Source organism: Ascaphus truei, chromosome 21, assembly GCF_040206685.1.
Source record: "Ascaphus truei isolate aAscTru1 chromosome 21, aAscTru1.hap1, whole genome shotgun sequence".
In the NCBI taxonomy this organism is placed as follows: Eukaryota; Metazoa; Chordata; class Amphibia; order Anura; family Ascaphidae; genus Ascaphus; species Ascaphus truei.
This window is the reverse complement of record NC_134503.1, coordinates 11,776,594-11,793,105: the sequence shown is the minus strand read 5'-3', so window position 1 is coordinate 11,793,105 and position 16,512 is coordinate 11,776,594. Positions and strand designations below refer to the sequence as shown.

At 42.9% G+C, this 16,512-nt stretch overlaps 1 protein-coding gene across 10 annotated transcripts in view; it reads right to left on the bottom strand.

Annotated features, from left to right (window-relative positions):
• The window catches only part of DAB2IP (DAB2 interacting protein), a 613,541-nt gene that overhangs the window by 103,276 nt on the left and 493,753 nt on the right, over window positions 1-16,512 (bottom strand). For all 10 annotated transcript variants that reach the window (XM_075578970.1, XM_075578968.1, XM_075578971.1 and 7 more), the window contains one exon: window positions 3,677-3,830. In XM_075578970.1, the coding sequence (XP_075435085.1) occupies window positions 3,677-3,830 (154 nt within the window). The remainder of the gene's footprint in view (window positions 1-3,676; window positions 3,831-16,512) is intronic.

The window sequence follows — 16,512 nt, the reverse complement described above, 5'->3', positions numbered from 1 at the left end:
GCACTGTCTTAATAGACTGGTCATTCATAGATGCTTAGCAAGACCTGCCATTTAAAGGTGGGATGAGTGCACTTAATACAGGGAGGAGGGAGTCACGCACCTCCCAATAATTGTTTACCAATAGAAATTCACAAAGAACACACACCCCCTCAAAGCTCAGAACCCAAACACATGACACCATGTATATTGGAGTCAAAACGCGTTGGCCAAAGAATGTAACTAAATGACCCAAGTATTTAACTACATGTTGGATGTAGCACTGTGGATTTTTGTCTTTCACTATTTTACGCATCCTACATTTTCCTCCTATGTACATATTTGTGGACCTCCATGAACTATGGGTTTATTATATCACTTTTTGTTGTAGATATTTGTAATACATTTTTGTGATTAAATTGAGGTCTTAATCAAAGTGTTTTGTTTTTTTGTTTTTCAATTAGTGTAGCAATTAATTCACAGTAAACCAATATCCTGACTTCAGAAACAATTTGGTAGAAAGATGTGAGAAAGCATCGAGTTGTCAATGACCTTTGAGGTCACAAGAAGCCATATTTTATGCTGGTGCATTTTAATTAAACAAAAAGACAAGAGAATCGCATGACATAAGTCACAGATTCTCTGGGAAGAAATACGCTTGTGGAGCTCAACCCGGGGCTATTAATACTTAACATTTATTAATACATTAAAATAGGGGCTTACAATAACTAATAAAGTGGTAACATGAATTATTAGTGAAGAATTATTAAGTATTTACAATTAAAACAGGAATCGATGGCTAAACAATAGATTGCAAAGGGGAGATGTCCAAGTATAAAAGTAATCTTTATATAAAAAATGGTAATAAAAGACTCGCATCTAGAACTACATGTATGGATGGATACATTGGTATACACTCGTAGGCAGAGTCGATAATAATCTGGGACACAGGATGATATATACAATTCATGTGTCTAATGATGGTAAGTAGTAAGTAGCCTCAAAAACAGCAAAATCGCTAAACAAGAGTATGTAGCAGGGGTAGAATAGCTAGCTAGATAAGAGTTGGTACGAGATGCTTAGTAATGTAAAAATTCTATACTCCATATAGTAAAATACTAAGCTCACCCTTGCCAATCGGCAAAACTAAGCCCTCCCCACTGAAATCCTATTGCTGCCAGCACTTCCTGGATGACGTCAAAGCGGCATGATGCCCTGCGCGTTTCGCTCATAACGGAGCTTCGTCAGGGTCGGGCCACACGAGTTTTATTCAGACATAGGGATTTCATCCCTGACGCACCCAACCAAAATTTGGTATTGCAACTGATGCCTAATGTTATAGTAAAACGAAATTAAAGCAGCCAACTTTTAGGGTGTACCTCATTTTTAATTAACCCTAAAATGGCCTATCTAATATTCCCTCAGAACACAGAGATTATTACTTTTTGTCTCACGTTAAGGCAGTACACTCTATTGCTTAGCCATACCACCCTCTGTTAGAATTGTAAATACTTAATTTTTCACTAATGCATGTGATCACTTTATTATGTTAGTTATTGTAAGCACCTATTTTAATGTATTAATAAATGTAAGTAATAATAGCCCTGGGTGGAGCTGCACTATTGCATTATTTGTTAGAATCTGAGAGCTATGTAAAGCGTTTGAGTTGTCTTTTTCTAGAATTCTTCAGTACATCGGTCACACCCCTTTGACAATGTTAAAGCTGCAGTTCAGTCTTTTTTTTTTATTATTTATTTATTTTTTTACTTCAATAGTTTCATGTGGGCAATCTCTAATTACCTAAAGAACTGTATAGCTGCAGGTCAATTCGTTCTCCATGTATTGATAGGCGAAATTTGGTGACATAATTAGTGAAGGGATCTGTATTTCTTCTGCTTCTGTCTCTCAGTGGAAGCTCATGAATATTCATGAGCACTCCTCCACTGACATGTGCTAGAGGGAGGGCAGGGCTGACAAAGGGGTGTGCCAGGGCTTGTGACAGGACATGAAGGGGCAGTGCCTTAGCAAATGGCTGTTAAAATAGAATACAAGAAAATTGGTCATTCAAAGTTGTTTTTTTAAAAACAGAAAATGCTAAAAGTATTTTTTCTTACTACAGAACTGATTTATTAAAAAACCCACACATGCAGGATATGGACTGAACTGCAGCTTTAAGAGGCAAACAGGGCAAAATCAGAGTACTTTTGTCAATTCTTTGGTTATTAACATGCTCTTCGGCTGTTGAGTGGTGTTAGCCCTTTTTTTCTTCTATACGTATACGGCGTGTTTAAATACACAGGAGTGGCCTTCACTGCAATATTGAGCGAAGATGATAGATTATATAAATCTAAAATACGGGTATCCTGAGCACATGCTCATGGGGGGAGGTGGGGGGGTGTTAGGGTGAGTCCCCAGTCAGCACTGTAGCACGGGCGGGGGGGCAGCGCGTGCACAGCGCTGCACCGCGATCTGCTGTCTGGGGGAGAGAGGGAGTGTTTGCGACGGGAGGGGGCGTGGCGGTGGGTTTGCGGGGGCGTGACCATGACCTCACGCCGCTATTGGCCCGCGGGAGCTGTGAAACTCCAACATAATGTGAACTCTGGTAGCCGAGCGGAGCAGCTACCGGCACCCCCCATGGAGGTAAGTATCTCCGGAAGCAGGGGGTCCACAAAGCTTAAATTAATAGGGTTCAGCTCCGGAGACGCCCTGCTTCAATGCCATGTAAAAACAACAACAAAAAACGGCTGCTTGAATTGCCACTTTAATAAGGTAAAATGTATCCTCCTATGTTCTAAAAATGCTAGATTTATGTAATTGCCATTAAAGCTGCAGTTCAGTCTTTTTTTTTTTTTAAATGTATTTTTTTTACTTCAATAGTTTCATGTGGGCAATTTCTAATTACCTAAAGAACTGTATAGCTGCCAGTCAATTCGTTCTCCATGTATTGATAGGTCGAAATTTGGTGACATAATTAGTGAAGGGATCTGTTTATATTCTGCTTGTCAGTCAGTGGAAGCTCATGAATATTCAAGTTGTTTTTTTAAAAACAGAAAATGCTAAAAGTATTTTTTCTTACTACAAAACTGATTTATTAAAAAAAACACACATGCAGGATATTGACTGAACTGCAGCTTTAATTGGGAGATAATATTATATTATCAATTAGCTTTAATATTTTACCTTATCATACTGAGCCACTAATTGAGCCAGCTGTGCTGAAGTAGGGATATCCTGAAAACCTGGCCTGTTTGCGGCCCTCGAGGACTGGAGTTTGACATGCCAGTGGACCCCTTTGAAATTTGTTGCAGGCCCTTCTGGTTGCAAACGCGTTATATATATATATATATATATACAGTGTTCGACAAACCTATACATTTGCTCGCCCCGGGCGAGTGGATTTAACCCCCGGGCGAGTAAACATTGGCCCAAGCAGCACACGTTTGGTACTAGGTGGCGAGTAGATTTTTTGGTGATTTGTCAACCACTGTATATATATATATATATATATATATATATATATATATTATTTACTTGTTTATTGCGTTTACGGTCGTCACTGATTTATGTATATTTGTATCTTTTGTCTCCGTCTTGTGTTTCGGAAAATGTACTAAAATATTCAACAGCAGCACAAACAATAATGCACGGGTAACCTCGAGATGGCCTTCGAAAAGTACAGAACGCAAAAAACGCCGCTCACCTCAAAACAGTAATCCTGTCCAAGGATGCTGCTGTGGACCGGTTTGATCACCACCTCCTCCTCCATGCTTAGATCGAGAGCTTCGACTGCACTACTCGGACTGAGCAAAGACTCGTGAGACCGCGATTCTTTCAGCCTCGGCATTAGATGGGACCTGTTGGAGAGAGGAGGAGATGAAAGCGATGCTCGTGCAGCGGCTTGGTCCTGCTCATGGAATTGCATCAGACGGTTGTAAATCCCTCTATTAAAACAGCACACCGCCATATACATGTTTTGCAGGAAATAATTATAGGCTTGGCCTTCCTTGCAATTTAGAGGCTGGTCTTCGAGGTGACTACAATATCATCACATTTTATAATCAACAATAGAGAGAAACAATGAGTACAGTTAGGTGAAGTCCGTTTGTTGGTTAAGTAGGTTAGTAGGTTTACTGGCTGTGCACGTCTTTAACCCAGGCTGTGTTGAAAAGCTGTATAATGTGGCAGGCATACGCTTATAGGGGTCCTTGTTAAAATGGATTAGAAGCAAAAGGGTGACCCTGTGCGCTCATTTGCATGTCATTACCCAGAATCCCTGGCTGCAGTGGAAGCATTGTATAGTGCAGGGGCACCCCTTGCCTGCTGTCCTCAGTGCCTCGTCGTCGCGCCCCCTCCCCCCCAAACTCGGCGTGTCGCTGGAAGGAAAGGTAAATGTATTATAGAGGCCTCGCTCGGCCCCCCGGCATTTAATTTAAATGCTTGGGGAGGAGAGCGTGGGACCTCTATAACTACAGCGCGCCCCCAAGAAAATCTGGCACGCCCCCCAGTTTGCGCACCGCTGGTATAGTGTCGGAGACATGTGAATGTGCTCACAAGTGATATTTTTATTCAGTAAATCACAAATCGGTAGAGATTTATATTCCATTATTTTAACCCATGCCATGTGGCTATTTTAGCATTGCATAGCCAACAGGAACACTCTGTCCTCAGTGGCTATATCGCGCTGATACTGCCTGTGAGAGGACTCCATCGCAGCATGAACACATGTTCTAGATTATGTATTGAAGGGGATAATATATAACCTCTTCATGTAGAAATGGGAGGGCAACAAGGACTGCAACTGAATTGGTCGTGGAGAAGTAGAAGTTTGTTGCAGTAACGATACACTATGATGTACCTGCATAATAGGTTTTTATATATACAGATGTTCATATAAATTAGATGGTCCTTATTTTGAGTAATATTGTGGTCAATACACTGCTTTATGAACTAAAACCCCGATTTGAGGCACTCAGACTTATGTGCCGCTGGGTAAATTCCATAACCAGGTACACACACATTAACATACTCCAAATTCTCATGAGAGTTTGGTCCAGTCTTGGTTTTCATATCCCTGAGCAGCTGTGGCTCTCTTCTTTGTATTTAGAAAAGCAAGACTTTACTTCCCAGAATGCTATGGGCAGGAGTTTATAACCAGAACAGCACCAAACTGAAAATATGTATTGCATTTAAAAGCAGGTAGCAAAAGTTGTATAGTAAGCTCTTCAAAAAAGATAAGGGAGGGGCATAGAAACAATTTATTTGTGAGAAAACCAGTGGAAACTGAACTTGAACAAATATTCAACTATTTCTTACTATAAATGATAGGGTGCTCGTCTAATCAACAGACAGCAGAATCGTTACATGTAGAAAATCGCAGAGTACACCTTTTATTATGCTTTAATTATGCAACAAGCAATGCAGCTGTAATCAATTTAGTGAGAAGTAGGTCAATTACAGACATCTCCTACACCTTGCTGTCATGAATGTATGTGACACATCCTGATGTACTGTTTAAAATGTATATTGTAATACCTTTAACACATGTACAGGTCACATCTGTAAATGATTTCTGGTTGTGTCTGGTGCCGTTGGTATTGCTATTGGAATGTTTTAATTGGGCCTGAAAATTCCTCACTGATATACAGGCGCTTATGGTACATTATTCACTGGACGCGCACACACATACAGGTATATTTTATTATGTTCAGCACTGTTGTGTTAGGTCTAATGCCATCCAGAAAAGCAGCCTTCAAGGTCCTGGTTAAATAGTAACCACAAATCCCAACCAGTGAAGGTCAAACCAAGAGTGCGGTTATCACCGATGTAACGGTTGAAATTCACTTATGAAGTCTTGGGTTGTGTTAGATCGGTGGCAAGCTGGATAGATTAAAAAAAGGTGATAAACTTCTGGAGTTTAACGACACGGGCGCCACCTAACTGTCATGCAGGGTATTACACCATCCATTCACCACTCTCGGCTCAGTGAATTCCGACCTACTGCAGGTTCTTTACCGGAGTGGACAACTCCAGTGCGCTAACGTGACAGCAACGTAAGTGCGCTAACGTGACAGCAATGTAAGTGCGCTAACGTGACAGCAACGTAAGTGCGCTAACGTGACATCAACTCTAGTGCGCTAACGTGACAGCAAGTAAGTGCGCTAACGTGACAGCAACGTAAGTGAAGAGAAAAAAAGAGGAGACCAGCAAGAAACGAAAAAGATTTTTGATTTTTTTTTTAAGTCAGCTAAAGTCACAAAATAATCCAATTTCTAGTTGAACAAAATCCAACACTTTGTTCAAGTATATAAACATCTTCACTGCAAACAGCTTTGGGAAACCGAAGTAAATTACCCTGACCTTTTATTACATAGTGAAGGTCTCAATTGTAGCGGTTATATATTGTTGAACACCATTTACGGAAGATATTTACTGCCTTAAACCAATCTTCCAACACCACTGCGGAAGAAAGAGAATGTCGTGAGTGGGAAATACAAGTGATGCCCTGTAGTACTATATATTTGACATCATATTATTGCAATGCAATCCTTCAATGTGTCATTAACCTTTAAAAATGGCTCTGAGGGTCTCGAAGGACCTGCGTACGTATAAACACCAGCTTCTACAACAAGAGACATGTAAAAAAAGAAGAAAAAAAAAACTCCAATAGAAACCAGGATATTCACTAGCACAAAGGGGCAGATTCACTAAGCAGAGGGGCAGATAACGCCGGATCGCGGCTTACTGAATCCCGGTGGTAGCTCTACGTTCATAAAAGAATACTCTATCTGGTAGGCCTCTTCAGCACTGAAGGTGGCAAGGAGGGGATTCAACATTCCGTTCGATGTGTTCCGTCCGGCATACAAGGCTAGCACTAGCTAACGTCAGGATGATTCATTGATGCATAAAAATGTACACATTCAAATTCATAAATATTACAAACCTTGCTACAGCTGGCCCACTTTAATTCCTCTGCCCCTGCTGGATGGGGGTACATCCAAGTTATTCTCATGGAAGTCACTTGATTTATGCAGCTTATCAAACACACGTAACATTTTACCATATAAATGCTGGTCAGTATTATGCTTTTGTACACATACTCCATAGAAGGAATATTTCCCTTTGGTATATATATATATTATTATTTTTTGTTTACGTTAAAAGTATAGCCATCAGAAAGCTGGATCCAATTAGCTAAAAGTTAGAAAGTGGAGCTCTCCTGGAAAGGAATATATTCGATAGGTAAAACTAGCCTTCAATACGTACAGGACTCAAACAAATAGTGTACCTGCTAAATAGATACAGTTGCAGGGTAGAATATTATTAGCGTGTGTGCGCCATATTAATGTTCTAACTCCTCTCTTTACTCCATATAACCAGTTCTCGCTAAACTCAATACAAATACTTTGATAAACAAAGGTTGAGAGATGCATATTCAAACAGCACCGATTGGCTTACCCTGCATAATAAAACAATCATCAATATATTTTTTAAAACAAGTGTCACCCTTTCATCCACTATTATTTAAGTGTTAATTACGGACTATTGAAGAGCTGAAACATTGGCACGCCAACATTCCCATGACTTTCTACCAGTACTTGGTGTAAAAGGACTTTGTACTTTGCTGCTACAGTATAAGACACTTAAAACTTCTGTAACAATGGCTCTGTACTGTGATATAGTTCTTCAGAACAGTTCAAGTTTGGAGAGTAACGCTTCTTATTTTTTGGGGTTGTATTCGTGCAGTATCCACGTTCACAGTGATGCACTGCACTGCAGCAACTTAATGAGTGCTTCATTATCTAGCCATAGCAAATCTTGTAACTATTTTCTGCAGTCTGCATAATACCCAATTTGGCTTCAACCGTTGAATTTCAATAAACCTGTAAAGAAGCCAAGGAGTCTCTTATGTTCGCAACAATGCTATCCAGAAGGTTGTTAAATATGAGGAAGATTTAGACCTGCCAGTCTAAAATTACAATCCGTAGCCAAAACCGTTAAGAGTAAAATTATGTTTCAAAGCCAAAGAATTCTAATTTATGAACCAATCTGGGTTCATTTGTGCTTGATCAGAAGTCACATTTTTATTTTTGCGGTGATTTACAGAAGTCTGTAAATATTCCATTAACGCATCAAATGGAAAGAGAGGGGGGGGGGAATCATCAAAAAGCAGTTTTGCATGTTGGAAACAAACACTTTTTAGATTGCGTTAAAAAGGTACTTATTTGCTTTGAATTTTCCTAATAAATTAGTCAAATGCCTCAATATTTCAACATGTCAGTTTGCAGCAAATACTCACATGTAAGAAAGTACCACGTGCCTCAACCAGATAAATACCACAACAAGCGTGTTTACTTCTTTGGCCTTCATCAGGTCAAGAAAGTCGGTCTTGTTGGTCTAGTAGTGAGTTAAATGATCTGTCTTGCCGTCCACATTCCAGTTTTGCTTCACTGCCCCTTAAATCTCCGAAAGGCTTACAAGGCACAGTGTAATTTAATTAGACTTAATCAGCTGAAAACTTATAGCACGGTTTCATTGGTCCAGGCTTGCAGATTGTGGGTTGGGCTCATTCATGCGTTAGATTGCATAGCTGCATCTGAACCTAATCACAAGTATTTGTGGAGCCGAAGAGAGAGAATATTCCTTGAATCTGCATGACTTCCAAGTCATTTGTGATAAGAGGGTTAAACTCAATTCAACATATACTCTGCGGCAGAGGTCCCAAACTCCAGTCCACAGGGAGCACTAACAGTGCAGGTTTTACGGATACCCCTGCAAGAGCACAGGTGGTTCAGTCAAAATGATTGGGCCACCTGTGCTAATGAGAGTCTATCCTTAAATCCTGCACGGTTAGCGGTCCTTGAGGACTGGAGCTGGGGACCTCTGCTCTGCGGGGAACAGTGAAGGCGCTTATTCAACATGTCGTGAAGCGGATTCCCCTTACCGGAGAAGTATCCAGCTCCACTCAATTACTGTAAATGCGACTAAAATATTTTCCAGCATGGGGAAACCACTTCAGAGCATATCGGATACGGTGCTAAAAATGTAAAATCATAATGTTTCTGGAAGTAACCATGGCGTATCATTATAATGGTATTATACATCTCTGTATCCTCTTATCTCTCCACCGCTCCTTCTTATCATGGATTATTTTATTTTACAAACCCAGAGTCCCACTACTTTGGGTGTTATTTTGTTTTTTCAAAACTCAGTTTCACTACCTTTTGAAACGGGGAAAAAAAATGGGTTTATTTGGTCCCTCTCCATGTACGTTTTCAGAGTGGAAGTATTCTATAACCATTTGTAAAATGGCACGTACAAGGTTTTTCCATATTATTTAACACGTTTTGGATTTCTTGAAATGTGTCATAGCGTCACTGTTTTAAGGTAATAATTCTAGTACTGGACATAGGACTCTTTTTTAACATTTAAAAAAAAAAAGAAGAAGAACATTAAGGTTGAGTACTCATTGTAGAAGAAAAAGAGAGCAAAAACAGTGCACTGCCAGGGAGCCAGGTGGTAACAAAAATAAAATACTATTTATTCAGCACCACTCAGTAAACATAACCCCAGGGGGTAAGACAAGAACTCCTACGCGTTTCGGACCGTAGGGGTCCTTTATCAAGGAGTATGATAGTCCTTGATAAAGGACCCTTACGGTCCGAAACGTGTAGGAGTTTTTGTCTTACCCCCTGGGGTTATGTTTACTGAGTAGTGCTGAATAAATAGTATTTTATTTTTCTTACTGCCTGGCTCCCTGGCAGTGCACTGTTTTTGCTCTCTTTTTCTTCTGCTGGACTTATCTCTACAGTTTGCACGCCATTTGGACAGACTATTCAGGACATTTGAGGACAGATGGAGTGGGTAAGATTTTCTCTATTATTTATTGAGTGATTATTTATGGAGGAGTAACTTTATTAGCACTGGCATGTCTCCAATGAGGCTACATCAGGGTGCTTACCGGCATCCTTGATTGTTTCCTTCAGGAGATTGGTGTTTTGGTCACTCACATATCATACCTCACTGCTATACCCACTCCTTTATTTACTCTGTCCTCCAGTCCTGGTTTATCATTATGGACATTTGTGCATAAGGTTCCACCATCTCTGGAGCACCCAATTCTCCATATACCCCTGAGTACTCATTGTCCCCATTCGGTGGGATTTATTAGGACAGCAGTGCGCAAAGTGGGGGGCGCGAGATTCGCTGCGGGGGGCGCGGGGTCCCCCGCACGCTTCCCGAAGACATTTCAATTTATGCCGGGGGGAGTTCCGGGGCCTCTTAAAACTTCTACTTACCTTGATTCAGGCGCTCCTGGTAACGCGGCATCAAATGCCGCCGCAGAGTCATGTGACGTCACATTGCCATGACGTGACGTCATGACGTCTGAATCAAGGTAAGAGAGGGGGGGAGGGGGCGTGAGGAGAGGGGGAAAGCCAGCAGGGGGGCGCAGGGGAAAAAGATTGCGCTCCCCCTGTATTAGGATATTCTGCAGCACCAACACTGCCATTTAATTCTATGGTAATCCTGTGATATTCTGCGTTATAATGGGATGTGTTCGGTTATCTGGGGAACAAGGTCACACGCTACATCAGTATGGAAGGTTGTCAACTGTAATTATCACGCTGTTCAAATAATGTTCATTTCTACAAGAAGCTACAGATGTTGAAAATCCATAACCACACTCCCGTTGCTTAATATGGCAGCATATTCATCTTCATAGAACAATGGGACTGAGCAGGAAGCACCGAAATACGTTCTCTCTGCGAGCAGCTTCTCTTTCTGTTCAAGGCACAGACACTGGAAACAATGACATTGACTGTCAGACCCTTGTGACCTTGGGCAGGTCACCTTACAGCAGAGGTGGTCAACTCAAGTCCTCCTGGGTCAGGTTTTCAGGACATCGCTGCAGCACAGGTGGCTCAATCAGTGACTATATTTATGACGGAGCCACCTGTGCGGAAGCAGGGATAGCCTGAAAACCTGACCTGTTGGTGGCCCTTGAGGACTGAAGTTAGCCGCTCCTCCCTAAAGCATAGATTGTCAGCTCATCTGGACAGGTGCTGGGTCTAAGATTCTTTATGCTGCGCACAAGATGGTAACCGTGAAGAGCTTTAAGAGAAAAGCGCTATATGAAATAAAAGTTATTATTGTCTTTTTGATAGCACATGATGAATTCTACCCTGGTCTTTAAGAACACGTAATAAATTACTTCTCTGTCTAATCTGCCTGTATTGCAAACGCGTCGTAACAACCCTGAACTGTCAAAGGTGCGCCACATGTCACATTTCCACGTCAGCGTTCCCCCTCCCCGCCCAGCGATCCCGTATCGACTCCCATTGCTTTGTGCTGCTTATCTTCATGTATGGCTGGATAGGTTGTATAAATGTTTAATGCAAATAATAGACTCGGTTGATGGTTTGTTAAAAACACGCCATACAGACGTTTTACAGAGAGAGTCAGCACTCAGCGGTCATTCGTTTCGTCCAGAAATACAGCCGGCGTACACAGCTTACGAGCGCAGGGAAAATCTTTTCCTCCATTGTCAAGACAGGATATCAGATATAAAGAAACAGATACATCATCAAGACCATGTAACAGAAACGTGGAAGAATGGGGGAGTCTGCCCTGTAAAACACACCACTCGATGCATAAATAGGGTTGATAGTGATGGTGTCACTGAAACGATAGCATTTATAAGGTAATAAAACATATAACTTCAGCGTTATTGTCTAGCTTCTGAACAGTTTATTAAAACGACATTACATAAGTGCCTGGGTATGAATTATTCCTCTCATTCTATAGCCTGACGCAGAACAACAACTCATCTCTTATAAACCTTTAACCCTTTTACTGGAGGGACTGTTGACAAAGGCATATGATATATAATTGCCAGGCACAAAACCATTGAATGTTTTATGATGTTCCTAGCACTATCTCATCGCGACTCCCCCCCCGCCCCCCCACCCCTCCCTTTGCAAAAAGCATTTTCCCAGATGTCACTTTTGCACAATGTCTGAGCCCAGATCATAAAGTTCTCCATTCTCGCTCTGTCACAACATATCCACATGCCGCCCTGACAGAGGGAGCTGCAATGTAATCCCTGTTCTACCTTGCCGAATGCAGCCAGGTGCTTATTGGCTGCTCTGTAGCTGGGCAGAGCCAGCGTTGGGTGCAATCGCCGCTTATTTGCACGTCTCGCTAGTGAAATGGGCAGCAGCGCGGGCTGCCTGCTGAGGGTTAGGAAGACGAATCATTAGGACAGAGCTGCTAAACTCCCGTCCTCAAGTCAACCCAACAGGTCAGATTTTCAGGTTATCCCTGCTTCAGCGCAGGTGGCTCAGAGGCTCACTCTTTGATTGAAGCAGGGACTGATTGAGTCACCTGTGCTGAAGCAGAGATATTCTAAAAACCTGACCTGTTGGGACGGGGAGTGGGTCTTGAGGACTGGCGTTGAGAACCCCTGTTTTACAGGATTTCATGTTTTTTTTAATTGCATCTAATTAAAACTTCTCGTCAGAGCATCAGCGGGGACTCGACCCCTTTCCCCACCAGCAATGTCAGCAATATGTTGCAGCGAGTTAGTTCCTCAGCTCAGTGTTTCAACCAGGGTTCCTAGGAATCTTTGTGTTCCCCGTACATTGTTAAAAGGGTCCCTTGTAATTTTCAGGTCATTTTTAAATTGTACCAAATACAGAAGAATTTACAAAGCATCTGATCTCAGACGCGCTATTAGAGAGGGTTGGGGTTCCTTACAAAGCATCTGATCTCAGACGCGCTATTAGAGAGGGTTGGGGTTCCTTACAATACATCTGATCTCAGACGCGCTATTATTAGAGAGGGTTGGGGTTCCTTACAATACATCTGATCTCAGACGCGCTATTAGAGAGGGTTGGGGTTCCTTACAATACATCTGATCTCAGACGCGCTATTAGAGAGGGTTGGGAGGGCACACACACAGGCACATTATATATATATTTTAAGTTATGGTACATAAGTTTAAGTTATGGTATACATTTAAAACCTCCACCGTTGGCATATAGCCAATAAAGAGTATCACTTGTGAGCACATTCACATGTCTTAGACAGGTCTTCAACCCTGCCTTTCAACCATTATCACCTAGCATACAGTGCTTCCACTGCAGCAAGGGATTCTGGGAAACGACATGCAAATGACCACACGTGTCACCTTTTGCCTGAAAAACTATTAACATGGAACCTATGTAAGGAAATGCCACGCTGTTCACACAGCGAGGCAAAAGGTGACACGTGTGCTCATTTGCATGTCGTTTCCCAGAATCCCTTGCTGTAGTGGAAGCACTGTATGCTAGGTGATAATGGTTGAAAGGCAGGATTGCAGACCCGTCTAAGACATGTGAAGGTGCTCACATGTGAGATATATATATATATATATATTTTTATATTATATAATAATGCTGTTAATGAAATGGGTCCATATATATATATATATATATATATATATATATATATATATATATATATATTTATTGAGGACCCATTTCATTAACAGCATTATTAGTTTGAGTTTTGTCCTTCCCCACTGAAGGCTGCTACAGTATTTAGCCTCAGAATGTCACCCGCAGACTTTGTGCCGAACAGCTGACACATTGCAGATAAGAATGTCATGTACTCTACACAGCAGGTCATCTTGAATAACACCTCAGACATATTTTAATTAAGTAGACCTATGTTTTATAAAGTAGCAACAAAAAAAGGCTTTATGGGATTTCGGAAATGCTTACAATTCAGTAGCATGATAAGAATCAAGTCCAGGCCCTGAGTGCAAAAAGCAATTTGCTCACCGCCTGTGTGATGAGGAAGACTAACTTACAATGGTCCCAAGGAGTTATAAACATTAACCTACTCCCCTCCCCCCCCCCTAAAAGCATATTCTCTCAGACACAAGGACAAAAAAGGGGGGGTATTTTCTCACACACGACTGGGTCTGAAAATGAAATGTCCACTTCAGAGATCAGTACCCCACTGGTGACCGGTATACTTCAGCTGTAACGTTTCCTTAAATGGGAATTGATAAGGTGATGTAAATAGAGAGAACTTCTTCAGACAATTAATTATTCCAACACAGACAACCATACCAAATGAGCCATCTGGATTTCGGATGGTACCGTTCCTATCCCCAGCAGCGGTATAGCCTGTCCTATTGGTTAATTCATGTCTTTAAATCCTTGACCTCAATCGTTAAAAAAAAAAAAGGCTTTCGGTCATCTAGTTTTGTTAAACTGTTTACTCAGCTGAGAAATCAACGACAGCCAGAAGTGGAAGTGAAATGGTTAGCATTCCCTGCATGTATTCATCATGTTTTTTTTAAATGTTCCATGTTTCGGTACAAAAGAGTTTTTCCTTATATTCTGCTTATCTTTAGCTGCTAAAAGTTAATTTGTTTCCATCATTGTGTTCTATAGTTCCTCTTAGCAACCACACTACTGCAGGAAGAACAGATTGGCGTGTAGGATGCAGCACGCACTAAAGAATCCTGCTAGGAGGAATCAAAACACTGCGTTATAACAGAGAGATTATGTGCTATGCATCATGCAAAACACTGCGTTATAACAGAGATATTATGGGCTATGCATCATGCAAAACACTGCGTTATAACAGAGATTATGGGCTATGCATCATGCAAAACACTGCGTTATAACAGAGAGATTATGTGCTTTGCATCATGCAAAACACTGCGTTATAACAGAGATTATGGGCTATGCATCATGCAAAACACTGCGTTATAACAGAGATTATGGGCTATGCATCATGCAAAACACTGCGTTATAACAGAGAGATTATGGGCTATGCATCATGCAAAACACTGCGTTATAACAGAGATTATGGGCTATGCATCATGCAAAACAAAAGATGAACTATAGCTTAAACTAAGAGCAGAATTCTCTTACGATAAATATACAGTCATCGCTGCATTAGGCCGCGTACAGGCTGATTGCGCGCGCTTCAGCGCCGTGACATCATGCTCTGATGTAGCTGGGGCGATTCCTGGCCTGCAATGTTGCGTGACGGGGGGCGTGGCGAGGGTGTGACGTCACGTGAGTGGTTCGCCCTCATTTGCTGAACTGCGCATGTGACCAGGGCATCGCGCCACAAAGACAAAACATTTTTTGTCTCCGTGTGCCTCGTGCCTACCCACGCTCACGTGCGCGCAGTATGGACACTACAATTCAGTTACATTGTTTTGATCACGCAGCTCGCGCGCTCTCAGCCTGGACGTGACCTTAGACAGCGTTTTGGAGAGTTGTGGGCGGACTTACTTTACGTTTAATAGTGTAACCCCGGTCTCTTTTCAGCCCCAGAGACCACCCATGTAGCGCTCCGAGGCTCTGCGGCACACCTGGCTAGCGGGGGCCGCCATGACAGGTTGCGCGAGCGTGCGCGTTGGTCGCGCAGGCGCAGTAAGGGTAGCGCACGCGGTCCCAATGCTAAAGAGGTCCTGAGTGGACTACAATTCCCAGCAGCCTCTGGGGATTGCCCTTTCACCCACATCACGTGCAGCCAGCCAGCAAATAGGGTTTTGCAGCTTCTCCTGTGGAGGAAGGCTACAATGTTGCGGGGACCACGTTTGGCAGTTGAAGCTGGGAGCAGGAAGGGGAAGGAAGGGTGTAGGGAGCAAGTGGCTCCTACACCAGGTAAGGTAGTTCCCCAAGTCCCAGGCAGGCCCCAATCCCCACCAGGGTAGGGGGTAGGTACTGAGGGACAGCCCCTAGGTTAGGGACCCTGCCCTTAGATGTGAGTGTGCAGTCTTGTCAGTGTCACGGCTGGTAGTGCTGTGAGCGCTGACAAGTAGGCACAGTGTGTGAGTGCAGTGGGTTGCTGCAGGTACCGGTTGAGTGCAGTGCGCTTGCTGCAGGTACCGGTTGAGTGCAGCGGGTTGCTGCAGGTTGAGTGTGTGTGTCCAGTTTGTTTGCTGCAGAGGTTAGGGAGAAGTTAGCCAGAGGGGACCCGGGTGGGTACGGGAGAGGTAGTGTGGGTGCAGGGGGTCAGTGACCCATCTGCATAGGATAGGCTACCCCGTAGGGCCCTAGGAGTTTCCCCTAAAGCCATCCAAGGTTGCTGTGCAGGTAGGGACGGCCTATAGTACAGCGAGTGTCACGTTAGTTCACGGAGTCAGATAGGGACTCCATTGACGCTGCGTACCCGTGCAGACGGTTGGGCGCTGCTCTTCGTTACGGTAGCAGAGGCCATCTTGGTGGGGTCTTCCCGGACGGTGGATCCTGGATGTCGGGCCGGAACTCGACGGATCCTTTGTGAAGCAGTTGCAGATCCGAGCACGGGAGTGCTCGGCAGGTACTATATCATCAAGTGCACCAACACCGGTCATCAGGCGCTGATCCCGCCTTAGGCTAAACTCTTTGTAGGAACACTGAGCGAGTGGTTACAAGACTGAGCCTATACCATATAGTATCATACATGGACACGGTGTGTGGGGCACGCGGTGGGGACGGACGGACACGGTACTCCTGATGAGAGTGGCTGGGCCACTAAGGTTACCTG